Source organism: Notamacropus eugenii, chromosome 1 (genome assembly GCF_028372415.1).
Source record: "Notamacropus eugenii isolate mMacEug1 chromosome 1, mMacEug1.pri_v2, whole genome shotgun sequence".
NCBI lineage: Eukaryota > Metazoa > Chordata > Mammalia > Diprotodontia > Macropodidae > Notamacropus > Notamacropus eugenii.
In genome coordinates this window covers 672,411,531-672,438,341 of record NC_092872.1, presented here as the reverse complement: position 1 = coordinate 672,438,341, position 26,811 = coordinate 672,411,531, and the positions used below count along the sequence as shown (strand labels likewise).

At 35.6% G+C, this 26,811-nt stretch overlaps 1 protein-coding gene across 2 annotated transcripts in view; it reads right to left on the bottom strand.

Annotated features, from left to right (window-relative positions):
* The window catches only part of SOS1 (SOS Ras/Rac guanine nucleotide exchange factor 1), a 183,152-nt gene that overhangs the window by 89,852 nt on the left and 66,489 nt on the right, over positions 1-26,811 (bottom strand). For both annotated transcript variants that reach the window (XM_072635817.1, XM_072635818.1), the window contains exons 2-8: positions 22,251-22,376; positions 14,219-14,350; positions 11,426-11,590; positions 10,103-10,312; positions 6,307-6,450; positions 361-471; positions 172-270 (exon numbers count right to left, since the gene is read on the bottom strand). In XM_072635817.1, the coding sequence (XP_072491918.1) occupies positions 172-270; positions 361-471; positions 6,307-6,450; positions 10,103-10,312; positions 11,426-11,590; positions 14,219-14,350; positions 22,251-22,376 (987 nt within the window). The remainder of the gene's footprint in view (positions 1-171; positions 271-360; positions 472-6,306; positions 6,451-10,102; positions 10,313-11,425; positions 11,591-14,218; positions 14,351-22,250; positions 22,377-26,811) is intronic.

The following is a 26,811-nucleotide window of genomic DNA, read 5'->3' as shown; positions in this document are numbered from 1 at the left end:
CTGCACTAACAATGTTCCCCTCAAGTCTTCAGTCACATTTAGTTTTATATTTACTATGGGAGTATGAGCATTACAGTACAGATACTGAAATAATTCATCAAGAAACAAGAAATTATTATTATTAAGGAAATTTCTGGATTATTTTGTCATTGATCAGTACTGGTTTCTTACCTTTAAAAGTTCAAAGTAATGCAGACAGTGGTACACGGGAGCCAGAAGTAGCCTGGGTAAAACATATTGAACAGCTTCTTTGAAGCCTTCGCCTATTGACTAGAAAAGACAGTGGTTCACATAATTATAGCCCTTGTTTATTTTTTTTCTGATATAACAATGGACAATGTCACATAAAAATCACTATACCTGCAAATAGAGGGCTGCCCCAGGCTTGGATAACTGACTAAGAAAGTGGTCATGAAAACCAGGTCGCAATATGTCTTGAGCGTATGATTCATATGGATCAAATGCCAATTCCTTTGAAAATGAAAAAAAAATACAAAATAAATATTTTATAATAAAAAACAATGTAATTGAAATTTTTTATTGGAGACAAAAAAGCAGCTGGAGAGCTATCAGTTGAGAGCCAGTATTTCTGTGCATGCATAAGTGTTTCGGGTCTAAAGACAAATAGTCTCTGAGTTGGACAGGATTATCACAGTCTCTTTCAAAATCAAATCATATCTAGGTACTATTATTTTATGGTATCTTTGTAAACAGAATTATTGCATGGATCTTAATAAATTGTTACATCCTGAGTCTTGTATTTCCACATAAAGAAAAAATGTATCATTTCTTGCAAATATGGTAAAAAAAACTTGTGTATTTGCTAGCACCTATTACCACAGGATCTAAATGTTTGTAGGTAAATAAACAACTGAACAAACAATAAGCTTTTTAAAAATTGTGGTGGTATAAGGAAATACCTTTCTTGCTATGTAACACTTTGGGCTATAAAACTTACAAGAGTTATAAATTAAAATATTTCTTGATTTAACTCGAGGGACTACATCTTATAAAACTCACTGTCCACCTTAGAAGAAAAAGTAGTTTCTTTTTATATGTAAAATACTGGTATAAAGCAAATATTTTCTCAGGCTCACTGCCTGGCAGCAAGATTATACTTATCTATCCTGTAAATGGAAGGCAAATTTATAACATTGAAGATCAAATGCTCTAGTGCTCAGAAAATAGACTTAGAGGTCCATGCAGTACAATAGAAAAAGTGATGACTCTGAAGTCAGAGAACCTGACATTAAATCCTGCCCCTGTCACATAAGATTATGTGACCGTGGGCAAGTCACCAAACTTCCTGTTCTGGCCTTTCTCTGCTCCCTAGTGGGTAAAAGAAGTAGATTGAGCAGAGAGTCTCCAGGTTCCCCTCCAACTCAGTATTTAGGATCCTATGGCATTACTTTGAATAACATACTCAAAAATTTTCTCATAAAGACAAGGGCACTGGATTTTTTTTTCTAACCATAAAATGTTTCAAATCCAATATACACCAACACAGCTAGGAGAAGCGGTCAATAACTTAAATAATGTAAGAGATATACTATTGACATATACTTAAACTCCAGTCTTGAGGAATTTTTACATGGCCAACTTTTATTTAATTTCCTTTGCCACCTTCTCTGTTTCTTCTCCTTTTTCTTAAGAACATAGAACTGGGCTAAAATAATGGCCAGATGAGGCAGAATGGCTTAGTGGAAAGAACCATTAGTTGTTTTGGCTGTGTCCTACTCTTTGTGACCTCATTTGGTGTTTTCTTGGCAAAGATACTAGAGTATTGCCATTTCCTCCTCTAATTCATTCTACAGATGAGGAAACTGAGGAAAATAAGGTTAAGTGACTGGCCCAGGGTCACACAAGTAGTAAGTGTCTGAGGCTGAATATGAATTCACGTCTTTTTGATTCCAGGTGTGGTGCTCTATCCACTATGCCACCTAGCTGTCCCAGGAAAGAATATCTTTCTTGAAGCTGAAGATTCTATACAACTGATGAAGAAAAGTCTGGCATGGGAAAGAGGCTAGGGAAAAGCCCCCTCCCCATGCCAGGGATGTCTAAGAGAAGCAAAAGTAAAATTACACACTAATAATGTGTGTGTGTGTTCATCCTTTGTTGCTGAAGAAGACCATGCCATCAGAGAAATGATGACATGACTTGCACTTGACTTTGTTTTGAGTGAGGGAGGGCTGTGCAGGTCATCAGCCTCACTTTTCCTCCAGAGCCATCTGAATCCAGTGAATCCATTCATCAGGATGACTGGAGATGACCCAGGATGAGGCAATTGGGGTTAAGGGACTTGTCCAATGTCACACAGCTAGTGAATGTCAAGTGTCTACGGTGAGATTTGAACTCAGGTCCTCCTGACTCCTGCACTGGTGCTCTATCCACTGCATCACCCAGCTGCCTCAAACACTAACATATATTTAGGGGGTTGCTTTAGGAGTTCACTCTGAGGGTTCCATTTGGGACTTTGACACTTAGTGACTGTGACTTGCAGTAGTTTCTTTCCTAGGGTGACAGGATTTAAACTTGGAAGGACATTAGAGATCATTTATTAAAATTCTCTTATTTTAGAGATGAAGAAACTGCATTCCACCTTGGTTAAATGTCTCGCTCAGTGAAATATGATATTATAGCAGAGTCAAGATCTGAACCCCAGCTTTCTCACAACATGTTCAGTGCTCTTTCCATTAAAATCCTCTCTAGAGGATGAGTTTCCTCATCTACAAAATGAGGGAGTTGGAGTAGGTCATTTCTAAGGTCTCTTCCAACTGCAAAATCTCACTATCTGATGACCTAATAACTAGCTATTCAGCATCCTAGGTCTATTTCAAAGAACTGGAATATTCTATCTGAATATATTAAGGAAAGTTGGAGATTCATAAATCACTATAAGATATCCAACATATCTGAACATGTATACCAAGCAATAACCCAAAGATTCTACATAATAAGATCTCAAGTACATCTGGAGAGCTGTCACTTGACAGCCAATACTCCTCTGCATGAATAAGTGTTTGAAGTTTAAAGACAAACAATCTCTGAGGTGGATTCAATTACTTAATTATGGTTGGTCAGTAATGATGTATTGTATCCAAATGTATAGCATCCAAAAGAAATTTAACAACCATAATAAAAAGAATCAACTTTTACATAATGTTTTAAGATTTAGAAAACACTTCATATATTTTACCTGAGCATCACAACAATCCTTTAAAGTAGCTATTATGGAGACCATTGTTGCCATTTTGTAGATGAGGAAACTGAGACTCCGAAAGGTAAAATGAGTTGGCAACAGGCATACAACTAGTAAGTGTCAGAGGGTGAATTTGGACATAGACCTTCCTGACTGTAAGGGTGGCATTTTATCTACTACTTCACATTGCCATTCTTGGGTGTAGTTATTCAAACATTTCTAAAATTTCATGTTTTCCAAGATGTTTTATGATATAGGGTAAAATAATCAATTCATGTTTAGTATTATTTGAACATCAAGTTTAGACTATGTAATACTTTCAATCTGAAGTAATTCAAGGGCAAAAAGCATTTTAGAGAACCAAATTCTGTTCATTTTTCATAATCAGATAAATGTTGCAAAAAATAATTGATTTATAAAAATGATTTCTCAATAGTAATTTCAGAAAGCTAAGTAAAATCACCTTTGTTTCAATTGTTATCATGCCACTACCATACAGGCAAGGCCAAACAAAATGGCTTGCCTCTGCTGACAAGGTTACAATAATGGTAAGGATGTTTTATTAAATCAGCCTCCCAACACCTTTTCTGTTACTGTCTGCTTTTGGAATCACATTTAAATCCATTATCTCTTATTAGGCATGTTCTAGAAGTAACATTAACTCCCAGATTTGACATTTAGGTTTAAAGTACATTAAACCTTAAATCTAAATCATCCCTTTGCCATCATGTATGTCTTGTGTGATGGATGGGTCAAGCTGGAGGGCGTAAATACACTTCTGATTTTAGGAAAAAATGGCAATTAAAGGAAATCAATGGACTTAAGAATGACTTACTTAGAAAGACTAGAACTTCTGAGCTGAGCTATAACACACTCCAAAGAGCTGTATGAAAAGTGGGGTAACTGTACAAAAGTTGCTCTTGATCTCAAAGCATGAGCAGCACATGTATTTCTAGTAAGGTAAATTCTGGGAAGGAGATAGAGTAGTTAGTTGAGAAGCAGATAAGGAAGATAGGGCCAAGAAGTAGGAGATTAAGTGCTAAAGAGAAAGTATAAAGCCCATGAGGTAAAATTTATGAACTATTCTCAGTGCAGTTTTGTCCACAGGCAAAGAAAAGACTTTTTAGAAAGCATTCCTATCGTTGTTTACTGGAGATGTAAAGACTGGAAGCCAGGAAACCAGAAAAAAGGCCTGATACCTGACTAAATGAAACTTATAAGAGCAGAAAAAACTGGTAAGAACCACCTCCTAGTTTATCTGTGTAATCTTTTAGCCTATCTACCCTAGTCATGACCTGACTTTGCTTGCCCCAAACTCAAACACCTAAGGCTTGTTATTACCTTAACAGCAATTCTTTCTGTGGTTTTAACAATGTCAAGAAGTAATATGTATCAAGTTATAAATATTGGTAAAAAGGATATGTTTCATAAAAAAATGAATTAAGTATACCTTTTGGACATTACATGCAACTCATATGATAATTATGTTTGGTCAGCCTAACTATCATGTTTAAATATATATGATAATTCTCTTCATGGCTTTTAAGTACAGACAATTCTAATACGATGAGCAACAGTACTTATTAAGTGGGATTTTAACATCTGAAGGGAATAGTCACATAATGACAACTGTTAATCTGAGTTATAATAGAATTCTGTATTTTAAGCCAGGGATTTTTATTCATATTGCAGATTTTTATTCACCAATGATTAATCTTAAATAGTGGCTTAAAGTGTTACACAAAACAATGAACAAGAACTTCTGCATACTCATGTGTTAAATTAAGTATTAACCAGAGAATTTTATTAATCAAAATTTCTCCTAAACTCAGACCTCTAGTTTTGCAATGTGAGCAGTAAAGAGAGTGGTCTTGGAATTGTGAGAAGAACAAACAGGTAAATAAAGAATTAGTCCATTATTTCTTAGCACCTGACACTTTTTCTGGATCTTTCAAAGAAGAGAGGGCCAGTGGTCTAGGTGGCCTGGGTCCCTTGGGATCTGGTATTCAATTTTCTAACTCATTACCCTCAATCTGCTAGAGAGCTATTTCATTCCAGTGGTTTCTCATAATGACCAACACAAAATAGGTGCTTAATAAATGTTTGTTGATGGACTCATTGCAAGATGACAGCACAGTAAAGGTATCTCAGTTCTGTTTTCCTTGACTTTGTTGTATGGGACAGTTTTAGAAGATAGGAGCTTACCAATATCTTTCACTAGCAGGATCAAGCTTTTTTTTCTTATTTTTATGGTTAAGGAGAAATAGGTTTTTTTAAAGGCTTAGAAGCATAACATGATTTTTAGTGGCAAAGAACATGAAACCAAATAGATTGTCCTTTGAATAGAGAACAGCTAAACAGATTATGATACATAAATTTAATGGAATATTGGGTTATGTAAGAACATATTGACAAACAGTGAATACTAAGGCTATATAGGGAGGCATGGGAAATCTTGGCATGAACTGATAGGAGCAAGCAGGAAACAAAGTTTACAATGACTACAACAATGTGAAATGGAAAGAATAACAACTCTCCAAACTGAAGCTGAATACTATGTATCTATTATGACCAAACTTGGCCCTTAAGAAAAGATGCAAGAATGTATCTTCCTTATTTTGCCAATGTTGGGGGGGGGACGACTATGGATGCGAAGCACTACATACACTGTCAGATTTGATTGTTGATTAGTTTTGCTGAAACGCTACTTTATTTTCTCTTTTCCATTCTTTGTTATAAAAGATAACTGTGCAGGAGAGGGAAGTGAAATATAATGGGAAATGAAGGTGATGTACAAACAAAATATCCCAAACTTTAAAATATATATGAAATATATAATTTGAGAGAGTAGCTGGGGGTGTGTGTGTGTGTGTGTGTGTGTGTGTGTGTGTGTGTGTGTGTGTGTGTGTGTGTGTGCGCGTGCGCGCTCAGATCAGGGGTGTGTATCAGGGCAGGATAGCTATCCAATTAATACTTATGAGAGTAGGTGAATAACAAACCAAAGCGGGATTCCACTACGATTTTTGTTTATGTATGTATGTAAGTGTGTACACACACACACACACAGATCTTATTCAAAAATAAATTCTTGTAAACATGGTACTTACCTCTGCTAAATCTTCAAAGCAGCTGCCAACTAATGGATGAGGACTGCCTTCATCAGTCATTTCTACAGTGTCTTCTATGTGGCCCAATAATTTCACACTGAGTTCATGAACATCTGCTATACGACTGAATATATTTTCTACATCCTATAAAGATGAAATATCTATTAATAATAAAAAAAAACCACCTTGAGATGATAAATACATGAGTATAATAAGTTATTGCAAACAGTGAGCCAATAATTCCTTCAATAATAACAAAAATTAGACAAGATGTAAAAATCGGCATAGCTTGGAACTACAGATGAAAAACAATGAAAAGGAAATGGATACATACATATACAATTTTGGTTTATATTGTGAGATGGCTAAGTGGTTAATGTAAAGCTTCAAGTTTTGGAATCACAGTAGATTTTCTGACTCAGTTAAGAAAAATTAGCCAAGATGTTTAATAATAATAATAATAATGGTAATAACTGGAATTCATATACAACTTTATGGTTTGCAAAGTACTTTATATGTATTATCTCATCATGTTACCTCACCTCACAACAGAATTAGGTGGTATTATTCTCTCTCTTTTACAGATGAGGAAACTGAGGCAAAGAAATTAAGTATCTTGATCAGGGCCACACATATATAATCAATATGTAAGGTAGGATTCAGTCAAGTCTTCCTGATTCCAAGTCTAGCACTGTATCCACAGTGCTAGAAGTGTTATGAAAGGATGTGGAAAAGATAAAAAGGAATGAATGGTTTTGTACTTCTACCTTTGGAAGAAATACTCACATTGATGAGACCAAATATTCATTTAAGCACAGAAGTAGTATTTAATTTGTCCTATGTTAAGATATTTCAGAGCTTAGAGATTACTGGGTGTAGAAAGGCAACATTCTCAAACATGCTTGTCCTAAGTGCTCAGCATTGTGACATGTACCTTGTGACTACAACCTCCATGAAAATGTATTAAATGAATAAAATCTGAATTCTGAATGATGATAATGCTAAATTCCTAATCGTAACAGAAGGGCATCACAAATGTCTGTCTTCTAAAGTCAATCATCTCCTCATATGCTCTTGTGGTAATATCATCTGCTCCCCAGTTTTGATTTTTTGTCTCAATACAAATGACTATGAGATCTATAGCTAAACATTCTCCCGAGCTCTAGCCCCAAACTGCCAAGGCCATATGGGCATTTCTACTTAAACATCCCATTAACATCCCAAACTAAACATGACTATAAGAGAACTCATCACTGCATCCCCAGACCTTACCCTTTGGCAAGTTTTCTTAATCATTCTTATTTGAAACAGTGGAGTTATTTTGATGCTTCTATTTCCTTCATCCCTTATATCCAGTCATTTGCCAAATCTTGTCAACCGTACAACAGTTCTTAATCTATCCACTTCTCCCCACCCACAGACTCAGTCCAGGTCCTTACTTCTCTTATAGACTACTATGATAATATCCTGACTCCAGTATTACTACTCACCAAATTATCCTCTGTACAACTGCCAAATAACATTACAAAGACATGGGTCTATGTCATGCCCCTAATCAAAAACTTCCAGGGATCCCTGCTGTCTTTAGGATAAAATAAAAATCCCATAGCCTTGCACTCAGGGCTCTCTACAATCTGGTCCCAGCTTGCTTTTCCAGGCTGGTTTTGCATCACTTCACTTCACTTCACACACTCTATGTTCCCACAAAATGGACAACTTTTGACTATTTAAACTTGGTGCCTGCCTCTTGTAACTGTTCCTGGAATGCACTCCTCCTTCCTCACTTCAGCCTCTCGGAACTTTCATCTTCCTTCAAGACTTAACCCAGGTATTACCTCCAAGATACATTCTCAATTCCCTGGATTAAGGCATTCTCCTGCCTCAAGTTTCCTTTATAACGATGCATACACGTTTATCACCTGGAGCAGAAAACGTAAGCTCCTTGACATCCAGGGATATTATGTCCCCTTCTCCCTCACTTTGTATTCCTGGTGTCTAATAGTGAGCCTCACATACAATTGGCACTCAATAAACGTTAATTGAATTGAAAAGTGGATCTTAAATGTCAAGATCATTCAGGGTTTCTATTTTATTTGATGGGCAACAGGGAGATGGGACTTTTTAGTTGAAAGAGATGCTACATCAAAGGTTGACTTAAGAAAATCACTTGGTCAACAGAGTAGGCATAAAAGATGTGACTGGCAGGAGGAAAAACAGTTAAATGGCCACCACAGTCAATCAACAAGCATTTATTAAGTGTCTAACATGTGGTTCTGGACTCTGAGGATCCAAATAAAAAGAACAAAATAATCCTTGTTTCAGAAAGCTTATAGCATGAGGGAAATACCAATATATAAACAGAACAAATATAACTAAATAGAGTACTTTAGGAGAAAAAGGCACTACAAGGCACCATGGAGAGAATGTGGAATTTGAAGGCTGGAAGACCTGACTTCAAGTCCTACCTCAGACACTAACTATGTAATGCTGCACTAGTCACTTAAGTCACTAACTGCCTCAGTTTCCTCATCTGTGAACAACAGTACCTATCTCACAGGGTTGTTGAGGGGATCAAATAAGTTAGTATTTGTTAATCACTTCCTAAATCTTAAAGCGCTATATGAATGCTAGCTACTGTTATTATTACTGTTACTGCTCCTACTATTAGCAATGGTGGAATTTTAAGAAAGGCTTCATGAGAACATGATGCTTGAGCTACAGCTTAAAAGAATAGAAGGATTCCATGAGGAGGCTAAGGAAGGTGGGATGTCCATGTAAATGCATGGAAAGAGAAGATGAAGGGTGTGAGAAACAAAGACAAGGCCAAGGGAGAGAGGGCAACTGATGGATAATGGAGGCTGGGAAGGAAGGTCAGCTTCCAGTGAGGAAGGGCTTTAGAAGAGGAATAGAGGGGCTTAGATCCTATCCCAGGGGCAAAAAGAGTCCCTCAGTTCACCAAGAAGGATGAGGATATGAAACAGGGTTATTAGTATGATTAGAAAGGAAGGGCCAGAGGTGAGAGGCACAAGAGAGGCATAGCCAACAGGACTTGACAACTCATTTGGGGTGAAGTGGGACTTTGGTGTTTTGGGTTTTGACTTCTTGACTTGAAAACTGTCTCTTCATCAACAAACCGATGCCTCTTGATAGGGGGAAGAAGTATAGAGAAGAGGTCAAATATGTCTAAGGTTATGAGCAGAGGCAAAAAGGATAATGGTGGAACTATCAAAAGAAGGAGTGTTATTGGAAAGGGTGGATTTTAGGTGGAGGATAAGTTCATTTTTTAATATATTGATTTTGAGGTTGTAGTAAGTCAGCCAGAAGAAGAGATACCGGTAGCAGTTAGAATTTCAGGATTAGATTTCCAGGGGTCAGGATCTGGGAGCGGAGAGAAAATGGATGGAGAGAGATTTTAGAGTCATCACTGCAGAGATCAACAGAAAGGAATGAAATCACCAATATAGAGACAACAGAGCAAAAAGAACCAAAGGCAGAACACCTTAGGCATCACTCTTGCTTAAGGGGAGGAAAGGTGACAAGGAACCAATAAGGGTAACAGAGAAAATGAGATAGACTCATAATATATAATCAAAAGTAGGACAGGATAAAAAACAGCATCAAAACCTCCAGGAAAACAGAAATTAGGGTTATTGCTGAAACTCAGTCTCATATTCAAAAATTTCTTTTAAAAAATTACTATTTCTAAACCTTCTAAGTCCAAATTTAAAAGGCTTATATGAATATAAACCCCAGATTACAGGTGCTTATATTATGCTATACTTGTAACAATACTTACGTGAGAAGAAAATAATTTTGAATTGGAGACAAATGGTTCTCTAAAAACTTTAATAATGAGATTAAGTTCCCTTATATACTGTCGAACTTCAGCCATAAATGCCTTTACCAGGTCATAGTATGTTTGTTCCCCTGAAGTGGAAGGTTCTTCATCAGTTAAAGATAATATATTTATATCTTCTACATCTTGATGGAACATATCCATCAATACCTACAAATAAACAAAAACAGAAAAGAAAATGAATTAAAGGGTCATGATCAAGTCTGAAGTTAAAATTAATAAGATGTGAAGCCATCTGATAAGATTTTAAATGATGAAAAAGACAGGATGTCACAATAAATGGAATGATGAAACTTGAGTTAGGAAAGTTGAGTCCAGGTCCCCAGTCTTTCACTTAACTAGCTATGTGACTATTTAATCTCTATGACTCTCAGTTTCCCCATTGGTGAAATGGGTAATACTTTTGTTGTTAAGTTGTTTTCAGTCATATCCAATTCTTCATGAGGGAAAATCCCCATTAGGGATTTTCTTGGCAATGGTTTGCTATTTCCTTCTCCAGTTCATTTTACAGATGAAGAAACTGAGGCAAAAATGGTTAAATGACTTGCCCAGGATCACACAGCTAATAAGTATCTGAGGTTGGATTTGAACTCAGGAAAATGAGTCTTCTTGACTCCAGGACTGGCAATCTATCGACTGTGCCACCGAGTTGTACGACTGCTGCAGGACTATTGTGAGGAAGGGATTTTATAAAATGTAAAATCCAATAAGCAAGATTTTTATTACAATTAAAATGAATGTCAAAAGAACTGGGATTTTAAAGTAGCCTCTAAATTTTCCTACTCAATTACGTTTTAAAGAATTTTACTGAAAGGACAATATGAGTCACTTCATAATAATAATAATATCATGATAATGATATGTCAGTCAAGAAGCATTGATTAAGGGCATGCAATGTGCCAATCACTGAGGACGTACAAAATGGGGCAAGAACAAGCCCCAGCCCCAGAGACCTCCCATTCTGAAGGGCACACAATCTGCAATAATTTTACATACAAAATATATACAATGCAAATTCTCAAAGGGAAGATACTAACAGTGGGAGAGAGAGAATGAGGAGCAGGGGAAGGTCTCCAGCAGAAGGTAGGATTTGATCTAAGTAAGATTAACCCCAAATATAGCTTCATGAAAGAGATAATATAAAATAAAAATTTAAACACGTCACATACATTTAGATACAGTGTAGTTCTGAATATTTCTTTAGTAATTAATCTTTTAAGAATTAAAGATTATTAGTAAAAATAAAACACAGATGTTTCCTACCTTATCAGCACACATTGCTACTTTAATGTCTTGCTTTGTAATTTCATAATGTCGTATATTCCGTACGTAATTTCCAACCAGCTTTAAAATATCTGCAGAAATGTATTCTAATACTGCTACTATGTAAACAGAAACCTGGTGGTCAATTTTATACCCTAGAACTTCCTGTGAAATAAAAAGAGAAATATTTATAGGGAGAAAAATTAAAACAATGTAGAAGAGAAGGTAATGTCATGTCTTCATTGAAGCAGCCTCTTTGCACCATGGCTTTAACTGACTGAAACCTATTTGAATACAGCATTCAATTTTTTTAAAAACAAAATTTAACTATAAGCTGTTTATCATGAACATGTTAACAGAACATGGAAAAGAGAAAGATCATCTCTAATAATCAGAAAAGATATTTTAAACAGAGTAAATTATAGTCAAGGCAGTTCCCCAATTTAGAAACTTACCTATTGAGACACCTGCACATGCCCAAAACAGCAGAGAAATAGCCATAAGAGTAACTGCTACTGGGTTCCTCAAATTAAAACATCTCACAAGTAACTGATGTGGAGTTGTGATTTTTCTCCTATTGACACACAGAATTTGCAAACTATGGATGTCCAGTATTAAATACCATATCCCCACTCTATACCTGGACCATGTAATTGTTAAGGTAGAAAAAGTTGTTTCTCTCAAGCTTGGGTCTAGAATGTATTCTTTCCATTGAAACAATTTTGTAAATAGTGGTTAAATATAACTGCAATTGTACTAACAGTACTGTATTTTAGGTACACTGTAAGGTAAATATTCTTTGGTGGGATGGACTTGGAACTCAACCACCATTTATTATGTAATATGTGTGTGTTTATTCTTTTAGGGTTGGTATGCATTGATTTATTTTAATTAGTTTATTTAAATTTAATTAATTTAATTAATTAAATTTAATTTAATTAAATTATTTATTTTAATTAGTCAGTCAATAAGCATTAAGTGCCTACTATGTGCCAGGTACTGTACTATGCTCTCGGGATACAAAGAAAGGCAAAAGATAATCTCTATCTTCAAGGAGCTCACAATCTAAAGAGCAAGATGACATGCAAACAGATATGTACAAATAAGCTACATACAGGATAATTAGGAAATAATTAGCAGTGTCATTTGATTGAAGAGTGTGGTGAAAGAAAGTCTAAGAAAGAAAATATAAGAAGACTGGAAGGAGGATAGATTATGAAGGGCTTAGAATACCAAACAAGATTTTGTACTTGATCCTGGAGGTGAGAGGGAATCATTGGAATTTATTGAGTATGGGGGTGGTATGGTTAGACCTGCCAAGAGATTTAGGAAAATCACTTGAATGAAGTGGTGAGAGACTTGAAGCAGGCAAACCAAGCAGCAGGCATGAGGTGATAAGAGCCTGTACCAGGATAGTGGCAGTATTAGAAGAGAGAAGGGGACATCTTCAAGAGATGTTGCAAAGGTGAAATTGATGGGTCTCAGCAACAGGTTGAATATGGGGAAAAGAAGATAGTGAAGAATCCAGGATGACACTGAGGCTGTGAGCCTGAGGGACTAGGAATATGGTGGTGGTAGAGAGCATATGCCACTTGTTTCCAATCTTCCTAAAGATCTATTAAATATTCTACATATGGCTAATTTAGGAATTTTTCATGGTTTACCAGGGGTAGAGAACCTATGGCCTCAAGGCCACATGTGGCCTTCTAGGTCCTTGTGTGTGACCTTCTGACTAAGTACAAGTTTTATAGAACAAATCCTTTTATTAAAGGGATTTGTTCTGGGACATTTGGATTCAGTCAAAGGGCCACACTTGAGGACCTAGAGGACCACATGTGGCCTTGAGGCCACAGATTTTCCACCTCTGGTTTATACCTATTTCATTAGAGAGGTTTAATAAGGAACAAATAGAAGTTTCTTTACTATTTGTCTGAATTCTTAACCTTTTCTGTGCCATGGATCTCTTTGGCAGTTTGGTGAAGTCTATGTCTTTCTTAACATGTTTCTAAAAAATTCAAATTGAAGGAAACTTTAAATTTCAGTTAGAGATAAATTAAAATAAAGATGTAACTTTCCCCTCAAATTCAAGTTCAGAGACCCCTGGAAATCTATCCATGAAAACCCAAGGTAAGAACCCCTGGCTTAATACCTTCTTTATGGATACATAGCTCCCTTATAGCAATGGTTCTCAGGTGTAGCCTTGAGTGGTATCTAATCAGTTATGTGGTCTCTTAAAGTAATAAAGCTTATAATTTTTTTTAAAGTTTATAAATTTTGTTTAGAGGAATCACTTAGCAATTTATTCATATTAAAACCCAAGAGTCATCCTAAGGTGTCTTATCAAAAAAACAGTACAATTTTTCCTAATAATTTTGGTGAAATATGTTCTAATTGTAAGGAAGAGAAGATGGTAGTAGGTAGACCACAGAAACTTGTGTCTGCAAAAACCTTATAGTACTTTGAAAACAGTCTCAGAGAATAGGACTTTATCCAAGATTCTGTGATATACTTTTAGTATTTGGGTGAAGCTTTATGGCTCCTACACTTTGAGAAGACTGTGTTTGTGACTTGAGATAGGAGAAATCCATAGTTACGCTTAGGGCTTTCAATCTGTTTTATTATTAGTGTTGTTATTAAAGCGACAATGGCCAATTAACATATTCCTCTGTATCACAGGAAATTGTAAAAGAGGAATTTGTTTCATCTAGTTATTATGACATGCAGTAAAATATCTTTAAGTGCCTTAGTGGTGATTTTTTTAATTTAAAAAATAAAGGAAAAATCCGACTTTACCTTTAATAAAGGGTGAATTTTTTCTACTGGGAGAGATAATGGATTTCTTCGCTTCCTCTTTTCATTAGCAGACTGAGCATCAGCTATTGCCCACTTATCAATTGGATGAGGAAAACTTTTTTGTACACGATCCTTGGAAAGAAGAAAATAGGCATTGAATATCAAACACATGAAATCAATTATCAATCACAGAAAATTTACTTGAGAGAAATAATGGAATAATATGTGAATAAAAGTCTACTATCCATAGTTTTCTCAGTTTTGAATCTCAGATTTGAATGCACACACCAAATATATTTAAACTCGTCAAAAAAAACCAACCTTCAGTAGCCTATCAGAGGAAATGAGAATTGTAAATGTCACTGTATTTGCTTAATTATGCATTGAAAAGACACAATACTCATTACATAAAAAAGACAAAGAAACTTCATCTGTACTATCACTGTGATCAAGGTACACACTGAATAGAATATTAATATGATCAAACTGAACACTGTGATTATTTTACAATAGACTTTTCATCTAAAAATTGAAGAAACTAGTTATTGGTCAAAGAGTTAAATTATTTTTCTAGGTAAGCTAAGATGTAAATTTATTTTTACATACTCAGTCCAAAGTTATCTGAATAGACCACAATTTATACAATTTTCTGCATAGCAAAATTAGAACCACTAGAGGTCACTACTATATAACAATTTCATCATAAAATTACTTGTTAAGCATTCCTTTCAGGACATAACTAGTAGTTAAATATTACTCCTGATTATTAATTGAAATAACTCCTTTTCTGATTTATCAAAATCTTAACATATATCTGATATTGTACAGAAAAGAAAAGACTGCAACTTCAATGATTCAGGTCCACCAAAATGTTTTTTAAAACCAAAGCATATTTGTTTTATTCTATAATTAATGATAAGTCTGTTGAAACTGATGAGAATTGTTCAATCTAAGAAGAAAGGCATTTTAGTACCATTTAAGGAAAATAAAAGAAATTAGAATGCAGGGACAAAGCACTAAAATAAAACAACTTGAAAATGTCCATTTCTGGTTTAGATATTAGGACTATATTGTCTCTTAAAAGGAATTTGATGGTGTGGTTTACCCTCTATTTTGATATCTTTTGTAGTATTGGTACTAATTGTCCTTTTAAAATCTGATAGCATTTTCTTGTGAATCCATCAGGATCAGGAGTTTTTTCTTTAGTAGTTCTTTATCTCCCCCATTAGACTGTGAGATCCTTGAGAGCAGGGACTGGTTTTGTTTTTTGCCTTTCTTTGTATCCCCAATGCTTAGTATAGTGCCTGGAACACTTGCACGTCAGTTGTTTCGGTTATGTCAGGCTCATTGTGACCCCATTTGAGATTTTCTTGGCAAAGATATTGGAGTGGTTTGCTATTTCCTTGTCCAGCTCATTTCACAGATGAGGAAACTGAGGTTAACAGAGTTAAGTGACTTTCCCAGACAGCTAGCATATATTTGAGGTTGGATCTGAACTCAGAAAAGTGAGTCTTCCTGACTTGAGGTTTGGCACTCTATCTATATATGGCACCATCTAGCTAGCATGTTTGATGATGACATCCTTTAACTCAGCAATACTGATACAGAAAAAGAAAAAAAATAGCCATATGTACAAAAATATTTATGAGAGTTCTTTTTGTTGTAATAAGATCTGGAAACTAAGGGGGTGCCTATCAACTGGGCAATGGCTAAAGAAATTGTGGTACATAATTATTATAGGATATTATTATTCTATAAGAAATTATTAAAAGAATTGTTTTGGAGATCTCTGGAAAGCTTTTATGAAGTGATTCAGAGTAAAGTAAATAAAGCAACCCATGTAACAATATGTTAAAGAAAAACTTATGAATGCTGATCAATGGGGTGACTCCAGAGGATTGATGATAAAGCATGCCACCCAGCTGTTGATAAAGAAGATATTTTTGGAGATGACTACATTAATTTGTTACAAAGAATGCAGTTTTTTTATTTTTTCTCTTTTTATTTGTGAGAGGGGAGTGATTAGGGGTAGAAGGGAGCTAGTAAAATTGTTGAGGAAAAAGAAAATAAAAGAGAGTCACTGAAGCACTATTAAAAATGCACTCAAGGGAAAAGAAGGATGCTCATAGAGAAATATAGAAAAGGAAGACAGCTTCAGAAGTGGCATGGTGATTTTTTTTAAAAAAGCGTATACAGAAATTCCTAGTTTCATATATAATCTTTTTCTCTTTCTATTCTCTTTTCTCTTCTTCAACCCCCTACCTGCTTCCCTTTCCTTCTCCCTCCCTACCTCTCCCTCCTTCCCTCTCTCTTCCTGCTCCCTCCCAAAAGAGTTTGTGTGGTTATTTGGGCACAGGAAAAAATCAAGGAATTAAAGATCTAAAAGTGGAAAAAAATTTGACAGACCACTTAGTCCAATTCCCTCATTTTTCAGATTAGGAAATGGGTGTTAAATGGAGGTGTCCAAAGTCAAATAGGTACACAAGCACCTGAGGCAGGATTTGAACCCAGGTTCTTTGACTCCAGAAACAGTGCTCTGGAAGAAGCTATACAACTGTGATATACTCTATAGTACGTCTGGAAAAAGAAATTAGAGGAAGCACAGTGTCTGATATTCAAATAATAGGCATTTAACAGGTGCCTGATGAACTTGAATTTGAGTTGAAGGAATGGTGTTGTACCAGAATGATATTTTAGAGAGGCAATATACCACAAGGAGGTACTTAGGTAAGCCCCCAGAAGAGTGAAATGGAAAAGTCAGGAGAAGCAGAAATCAGTTCAGATTGCTAAAGAATAGAAATAAAAACTACAATTATAAATGGAGATCTGACAGGCTAATATAGAAAGGAGAAATTAGAGACAAAATGTAACTTCATTATATAGTATGAAAAAGGAGAATCAAGGAAAATTTTATATATACCCCAACCTCTATACATTAAAAAGGAATGGTCAATGTATGTCAACAAGGTGGGTTCTTTTTTTTTTACTCTTTTGTGTGTGTTTGATTCATTTTTTAAAAAAAAGCTTAACAAAAAGAAATTCTACTCTCAGAGAGATTTACCAAATCATATTATGAAATGGTTAAAAAGCATGTAATTTTTTAAAAAAAAAACACCAGGATACATTAAAAAGCTGAAGGTCCCAGATAAAAATACCAAGATACAATATTAGATACTAAGTAAAATAGAAGAATATCAAATCAATTAAACATTTCCTGTTGACAATAAGTAAAATACTGTTAATTTGGTCTTCATTAACTTGGAATCCCTGATACCCCTATAGGAGTAGGATTGTCCTTTGTTTATTCAGCCTTTTCTCCATATCTCAAATAATGTACATAAAATTATAAGAAAAATGTTTACAATTTTTAATTTAATTCAAGTCAATCTCAAACAATGTCTTAAGTATGCTGGGTCTGGTGCTTGCAGGAAGCACCAATGTTCATGGGAGGCCATGTGGTGCAAGAGAAAGAGCAACGTACTTGCTGTTAGAGGACCTGAACTTGAGTCCTGGCTTGGACGCTGGTGTGACCCTGGACAAGCTATTTGACCTCTCCAGCTCATAAAAATTAGGTGGTTAAATCTGGAAGATCCTTTCCAATTCTAAATCTATGAACATATGATATATAACTATATGCTAATCAGAAAGCATTCTTATTTACTTATCAACACACAGAATCATTATTTAACCATATTTGGTTAATCTAAGTAATTTTATTAATATTAATAAAAGTGCTTTTTAAAAATAAATTAAAGTCAGACCTAATAATTTATATTGGCTTTTCCCCAAATTTCTTTAAATTAGGTCAAGTTTTCCCTGCAAATGTTATTTTCCACTTATAGTTATAGAATGCAGTCCAATAAACATTTTTAAAGCACCTCCTATGTGCCAGACACTAGGCTAAATGTTGGGGATACAATTAATAATTAATAATATTAATAATTAATTAATAAAAAGAAAGACACTTCCTATCCCCAATCTAAAAAGAATGTAAGAAAGGTTGAGGGGGAATAGACTGGGGTCGGGGGGGTGCCCTGTTCTGTGGAGGTGAAGACAAGACAAAACAGCAGATACATAAGTGGGATGAGCTGAGAATCCAGCTTCTGCCCTCTCTAAAGGAAAGTACTGGAAGAAGTTTGGTACTCTATCCTGCTGCCCTCCAATTCAAGGGGAGGAGGTTGAGGGAGGTGGTATCAAGCAATGTTGGAGTTAGCAGCATGGTGGTGACTTTAGAAATGAGGAGCTTATCCTGAGAGGCACCTCAATTGAAAGCAAGCAGAGCAGCAGATGCAAGTAGAGGGAGAAAGTTGATTTGCAGATTCCTCTTTCACTTCAAAATACATATGAAGTATTTGTTATGCTCACCAAGCATGATGGCAGTTTGTATTTTCCAGTGTTGCTCTCTACAAAAGAACTGACTATTCCTCAACGGAAATGACAAAACTTAAAAGAATTGCAAACTACTGACTCTATGAGACTTGCTCCTAATCATAATTAAGAGAAATGCAAAGCAAAATTTAAGGTTTCATCACACACTTAGTAAATTGCCAAGATATATTGTAAAGACAATCACTCACCAAGCATTTACTAAGCACTTAGTATTTTTGAGGGTGGAGCAGCTAAGTGCTTCAGTGGATGGATTGCCAGGCCTAGAGTCAGAAAGACTTCTCTTCCTGACTTCAAATCTGTTCTCAAACACTTTCTAGCTGTTTAGCTCTAGGTTGGTCACTTAATTCTGCTTGCCTCAGTTTCCTCATCTTTAAAATGAGCTGGAGAAGAAAATGACAAACCACTCCAGCATCTTTGCCAAGAAAACCGCAAATATGGTCACAAAAAGTTGGACATAACTCAACACATTGTGGAGGAACTGTTCTGGGCACAAAGGATACAAAGACAAAAAAAGCAACATTCCCTACACTCAAGGGGTTTATAGTCTTACCAATAAAATAACAAACAAATAAATAAAATGAACACAAAATAAATACAAGTCAAGTCAACAAGCATGTATTAGCTAAGCATTAGCAAAGCATTGTGCTAAGTACTCGGGACACAAAGAAAGGAGTGGAGGAAACTATTGTAGTTGGTTTTTTTCATGCTTGGTGAGGAAAGATATAAGAAGGTAGGTAGTGGGGATAAAATAAGGGCTTTTTTTCCTTTTTGAGAATGGGGAATTATACAGCAGACAGAGAGAAACAGAAGATTAGTAAACAGTGGGAGTGGTAGAGGGGGCCATCTGAAGGAGAAAATGAAAAAGAATGGGATCACATGTACATGTAGAGGGGCTTACTTTGGCAAGGAGAAAGGCCACTTCTTCATATGAGACAGGAGGGAAGGAGGAGAAAATAACTGAAGGCATCTGGGTGATTTGAGATGTGGAAGAGAGGGAGTTCGCAGTGAATGGCCTCATGTAAAAAATATGAGGCAAGATCTCAGCTGAGAGTGTTGGGAAGCCAAGGGATGTTTGAGGAGCTAGGAAAAGATCCGGAAAAGGTGTTGTAGTACGTTAGATAGTGAATCAACAGGAAAGTATAAAAGGATTTCCCTGCCCCAGTGAGGGCCCAGGTGCAGTTGTGTGACCAATTTATAGTGGACCCACTCAGCTCAGCATGTGTGAACACAGGTGAAGGTAGTGGATGAGAGAATAATGCTTGACAGGATAAGACTGGCTACAAGATAAGGGGGCAAAGTACCCAAGAAAAGATGATAGTGTAAACTTGAACTGGTTTATCAAATGATCAACATGAACAAGAGAAGACAGATTAGCCAGTGCAAGATTGATGGTCAAGGAACAAACTGAGAGGCACAAGGATTTAAGGAAATGGCAAGGACAAAGAAAGTGGTTTGAAGGGGTGGGTGTGAGTTGTAAAAGAGAGGAGAACATATGAATGAATAAGAGATTATAATCAGATAAAAGAATTACAGAGTTCACGAACTTGGAAGTAGAATACTTATGGGTGATGGTAGCATTAAGTGTCTGACCATCTCTGCATGTAGATGAGGGAGGGTGGCAATTAAGAGGTCATCAGCATCTTTGAAGAAAGAAAGTTCAGTTGACTAAGAGGGTTGGTGGGTCAGTCAGTCAAAAAGTATTTAAATACCTAGTAAGTGCTAGATATTGTGTTAAGCACTGGAGATAGGAAGAAAGGCAAACTCATCATCCCTGCCCTCAAGGAACTCACAATCTGATGATGGAAAAAACATGCAAGTAACTGTGTATATGAGATATAGATACAGTGTAAATGGAAGGTAAGAAAACCCTCCAGCTAAAAATGGATTAATGCTAAGTCTTGAAAGAATCTTGAAGGAAACTACAAAGCAGGCATGAGGAAGGAGAGCATTCCAATCATGGAGGATGGTGGACTCAGACGAATGAAGCTGGAGTTGGAGTTGTTTGAGGAATGGGAAGGCTTTAAGTGAATCACTTTGGCAGTTAAGTAGAGGATGGATTAGAGTAGGAAGAGACTTTAGTCAGGGAGACCAAACAGAAGACTATTGCAATAATTCAGATGAGAGAAAATGGGTACTACTGAGGTAGTTGAGAGAAGGGGACATTTACAGGAAATGTCTTGAAAAAACAAGTAATAAAATCTGTTACAGCCTGGAAACATGGGATGAATTCAAGAGAAGAATGGAGAATGACATTCAGGTTGCAAGCTTGTAACCAGGAAGATGATAGTACTCTCAATGATAATGGGTAGTTCAGAGGAGTTGGAATTTGTGAGAGAAAGAAGTCAAATTCTGTTTAGTTTCCTGACATATAGAAAATGAAGGGGTTAGACTAGACTAGATGATGTCAAAAGTCCCTTCAAGCTCTAAAATTCTATGACTAAAATTTCTGAATTAGATATGAGGAAAATTGTAGACACTGTTTAAGATTAAGTTATCCAATTGTCTTTTGGTTCCAATTAGGCTCACATAAGAAATAAAGGGATTAAATTTGAAGAGTTCAGTTAGAAATGAGGAAAAACTTCTTGAATATAGGAGGAATTCAGATTATGGACATTTCAGTTCTAATTCTGAATGGCTGAGATGTTCTCTAACTATCTTTCAACTGAAGTAGTCAACAAAACAATAAAAGTGAATTTTGTTGGAAAGACAGAAACAGAAAAACAGAAAATCACTTTGAAATTAAATAATATCATTAAAAATTCAGCTAGTCCTAAAGGGTACATTTTGTTCTGTATCAGTTTGCTTTTCAAAAACAAATTTCTAACATGGCTAATAGGATGCTTAGTTCACACATTTACAAAGGTAGCTCTAGCAATCATTTGCATAGAAATGATAATTAAAGCCATAAAATCTAACAAGGTCATTGAGAGAATTGGGAGAGATGGGAGTCCAGAGCAGAATACAGAGGAACATTCATTTACAGGAAATGATATAGATGATATTTGAACATGTAAACAGAAAAAATAGTCGGTTAGGTAGGAGGAAAATAAGGAGAGAACTATGTCATAAGTACCCAAAGAAGACAGATGCTTTTTAAATACTAGAAAAGACTAGAAAAAATATTGTGTAATGCTAGGAATTCAATAGGAGTTAGCACATTATATACCATTAGCATGAAGCTAGTATTTAGGTAGTCAATTTATTTAAAAACAAAATATGGAACCAGACAAGTGAAAGCTTAATTCAACTAACATTTTTAAAAAATAAAATCTTATTTTTTTCAGTGAACAAGTATCAGTTTTATCTCCTGCACAATCCCACCCCCGCCATGAAAAAGTAAATAATAATAAAACTCCTAGCAAGCACATATAGTCAAGCAACACAAATTCCTGTATTGCTCACGTCCAAAAAAATATATGCCTCATTTTTGACTCTGACTCTATCATCTCTCTACCATGAGGTGGATAGCATACTTCATTGGTCTTCTAGAAATCAGAAACCTATCTAACAAAAAGGTGAAATAGATCCATTCTTTATTTTATAATATTGTGTATCTTTATGAAGACCAATTTAATCTCTCAATGGCATTATACCACCACACACATAGAGATCACACACACTTATACATGAAAAACTATCATACCTCAACATCTAAAACGCTTCGGGGTTGAGCTTGGCACAGCATACTTAAAAGCTGTAGAATTAATTCTTCAACATACTGGAGAGCATCCTCATTTGATGCAAGTGTAGGATGAACTTGCATCTGGACCTACAGCCACAAAGAAATGTAATTAAATTTAGTTTTTGTGAGTTACTGTAAATGTCATTAAAAATTTAAATGAAAAATATATAATTGTACACATATAAAGTATTACCAGTTGGTTAGTTTTTGTTATTAGATTTTTTTTAAACTAAAAATAATGTAGAGCAAATACATGTTTTCTTGAGTGCATGCTTGTTGACTTGAATTTATTTTGTGTTCATGATATACATAGACATATATATATGTTTGTTGACTATTAGAATGCAAATCCCAGGAGATTAGGGAATATTTTTGTCTTCATCTTTATATCCCGAATGCCAAGTACAACTCCTCAAAATTACTAGGTGCTTAATAAATATTTGCTGATTGTCTTTCTAAATCAACCCTTCCAACACAATTTCATCTTTTATTATTTTGCCAATATAGTAAGTGTGAGGTGAAACCTTAAATTCAGTTTGCTTTACATTTCTCTTTATTAGTGATGATTTAATGTGGTGGTCAAGTTTGTAATTCCCTGCTGTTCCTTTTACAAAACACTCTCTGAACTCCAGGCATTTTCACGGACTGTCCCCCCATGCTTAGAATTAACTCTTTCTCCTCATTTCTGCCTCTCTGCTAAAAACCCCATCCTCTACAAGAAGCCATTCTCTAGTGCTTTCCTTTGTTGATTATCTCCAGTTTATCTTGTTTCTTTAGAGTTGTTTGCATGCCATCTGTCCCATTGGACTGTGAGCTCCCTGAGAGCAGAACTGTCTTTTGTTTTCTTTGTTATCTCCAAAGCTTAGCACAAACTAGAATTACATCATGGCTTGGCCACATATTAGCTCTGTGACCTTGAGCAAGTCATTTAACCTTTCAGTGGCTCCAGATAATTCTCTATGAGTTTCCTATAGCAATGAAATCACAGGTTCTAATTCCTTTCCTTCCCTTCCCATTTATATCTAAACTCAGTCTCAGGTCATTTTAGAATTCCATGAGTAGCACTCTACTGACAACAAATCTATCTACCTCAGTTTTCTCATCTCTAAAATGGGGATAAGAAAAACCCTTCCCTCTCAGGGTTGATAGGATAAAATAATATTTATAAGATGCTTGGCAAACTTTAAAGGGCTATGTAACTGTTAGCTATTAACATTAATGTATTATTGTTGTTGTGGCCACTGCTGTTAGGCACTAATGGCAGAGTGAAGCTTTCCATAAATGACATTCAAATTTGGTTCCTAATATAGCAACATAGACCAATACAATTCATACAATTCCTGAAATGATTCATGTTTAAATTGTGTTTTATGGTTTGCAAAGGTCTTTCCTCACAATAACCTAATTGAGGTATGGATTGCATTATTACCTCCATTTTACAAATAAGAAAACTGAAATTCTAAAAGGTTAAGTGATTTGCCCATAATGACACAACTAACTAGTGTTTGAGGGAGGGAAGAAGCATTTGCGTAGTGCCTACCAGGTGCAAGGCATTTTACAAATATTGTTTCACTTGATCCTCAAAACAACTAGGTAGATACTGTTATTTAACCCCATTTTACAGTTAAGATAACTGAGGCAGAGATTAAGTGACTTGCCCAAGTTCACACATCTAGTCAGTGTCAGAAGTCTAGATTTGAACCTAGTTCTTCTTGACTGGTCACAGCAGTTTACCCCCTGCCCTAACTTGTTCAGAAGGGATGTGAATAGAGAAATATAGCATGAGGACTATAATAGTCCACAGTATTTTTATATGAAATAAAATAATGTTACCTTCTTTTCCACATTTGCCTCAAAATCTCTCCTTTGTGCATTCATGCCTTCCTACTCCCTCAAGTACCAGTCACCTCCAGGAGTTCCAACTCCCCCCCTCCCAAGGTAGGACAAGTGGTCTTTTCAAGCACCAAATCTCCTAGAAAACATCCAGAGCAAGGTTCCCATCTCCCTTCAAAGAACATCTCTCTTAACTCATGGGAACATTCATTCATCAGTAGAATGAACCCCTTTCCCACCACCAAAACAAGGCCTTCTTTCTCCTTCCTCTCTTTTCAATTCTTTCCCCCTTCTCACTCACATCCCTAAAGAGAGTAGATCATATACCTCTCACAACTAAGGGCAGTAGATGTATTCTTAACTTGAGAAAAGAGGGACTTACAAAAAGATAAAACAGATAACCTTGATTATATGAAACTGAAAAGTTTCTGCACAGAGAGAAAAAATATGTCTAGGATAAGAAGGAATGAAAAGGAAAAAATCTTTATACCAAATTTCTTTGATAAGAGTTTGGTATCCAAGATAAATAAATAATACACACACATGGGCAGTACTAATAGTTACAGATAAGTAGTCAAATGATATAAAAACAAACAATTCTTAAAAGAATTGCAAAATATTCCCACCCACATGAAATAATGCTCCAAATCAGTAACAAGAAAAACTGAAATCAAAATTACTATGAGGTTTTACCTCCTACCTTGCAAATTGGAAGACAACAAAAATGGAAACAGTCAATTGTGGAGGGGCGGTGGAATGAGGAATCCTAATACATTGTTGGTGGAGCTATAGGAAATGATACAATCATTTTAAAAGCCAGTGTGGATTTCGCAAATAAAGTTGTCCATGCCTTTTGAACCAGAGACTCCAAGCCTGGAGTATAAACTTAAAGGAAGGCACTTAAAAGAATAAAGTCCTCCATGAATGACATAGCTATAGAAGCACTTTTTGTGACAGCAAAGAATTTGAAACAAAAAGATGGCCAGGGATTGACAAATGGCTAAACAAACTGTGGTACATGAATGCAATGACATACTACTAGGTTGCAAAAAGTGATGAGCTGAACACAGAGAAGCACGGAAAGATCTAGGGGAACCGACGCAGAGTGAAGTAAGCAGAGCTAACAACGATAATAAGAATGATGACAGCTAACATGGCGTTACTTACCATGTACTTACTATGTGTCAAGCGCTGTGCTATGTGCTTTACAATTATGATATCATTTGATCCTCACAACAACCTCGGGAAGGAGGTGCTATAATTATCCCCATTTTACAGATGAGGAAACTGAGGCAACAGAGGCTAAGTCACTTGTCTGAGGTCACACATCTAGGAAGTATCTGAGATCAGATCTGAACTCAGATTTTTCTAATTCTAGGCCCAGCACCCTTTCCACATCACTACCCCAGCAATATACACATAGAACTATACATCAAAAAAAAAAAAAATTGAATGTAACAAAATCAAAGATCAAGCAGGACTCTAATGAAGAGCTAGGAGAGGATACCTCCAAACTATCCGTCTGTGGAGGTAGGATTTGCACAGGGGTTGTGCATTACACGTTTTCAGACTTTTTCAATGTGTCTCTCAGTTGTACCAGTTTTTTCAAAAATACTATTTTTATATGAGATGATTCTTTGGGAATGGGAGAGAAAGGGATACTTGGTGTAACTATGTTTACTTAAAAAATAGAAGATATCAATAAAAACTTATTTTTTAAGAAAAATATAAAATCATAGCATGAGCCAGGTAGTCCAACTCCATTTACAAATGGGGAAACTGAAACCCAAGAGGGTTAAGTGAATTGCCCAAATTAACAAGCTGGAAAATATCAAAGGCAGGATCTTAATTCATGTCTTCTGAATGTAAATTCAGTGTTCTTTCCAAATAGAATGAAATAAAAATCTTTGATAAAGAATGTAATCTGACAACAACAGTTCTTTTGCAAAAAAACAATCACACTATAGAAAGCTTGATTGGTAAAGTAGATAAAAATAAATTTCAATTTTCAACTTTCTGTTAACTTTTTATTTCTACCATGGTAATCTATGCAATAAAACAGGGGTTCTTACCCTGTATTGGTTTCTGTTGTAATCTTATGTATTTTATTTTATGCATTTAAAAACATTTTTCTGAGAAAGGCTCCACTAGATTGCTAAAGGAGTCCATGACACAAAAAAAGGTTAATCATTCCTGCTATGAAAGTATTTCTAATGGGGTTGTGAAATATGGTGCAGGGTAATTTGGATAGATCTTTGTGTATTATTTGAATGTGTGTGTCAACTCCTAGCTGGTGGAGACATATGAATCCTTTAAGTGTACTTAGGAATCCCTTGGGTAAACAGGATAAGAAATCACTATGTTGAATTCTAATGAAACTTTAATAGTCTTTTCCATCTAATGGCTCTCTCAAGAATGATTTGAAAGGCTTCTAGATGCAACTTTGTCTGGGTGGGCTCCAGATTAGCAGTTGATTAAACCACAAATATAAAAGGAGGATCTGGAACTGAACTAGTAGGATTAAGAGCTATATACCATAATTAAAAAAAAATAAAGATTCAAATGTTCCAATTTGCTCTCATAAACTTATTCTCTATTTCACTGAAGAAAAAGCAAGAAGACAAATTAGCTCTTTTTAAATAAACAAAACAAACATCTTAGAGTCAGTTTCTTTACCAAAGTTTTCCCA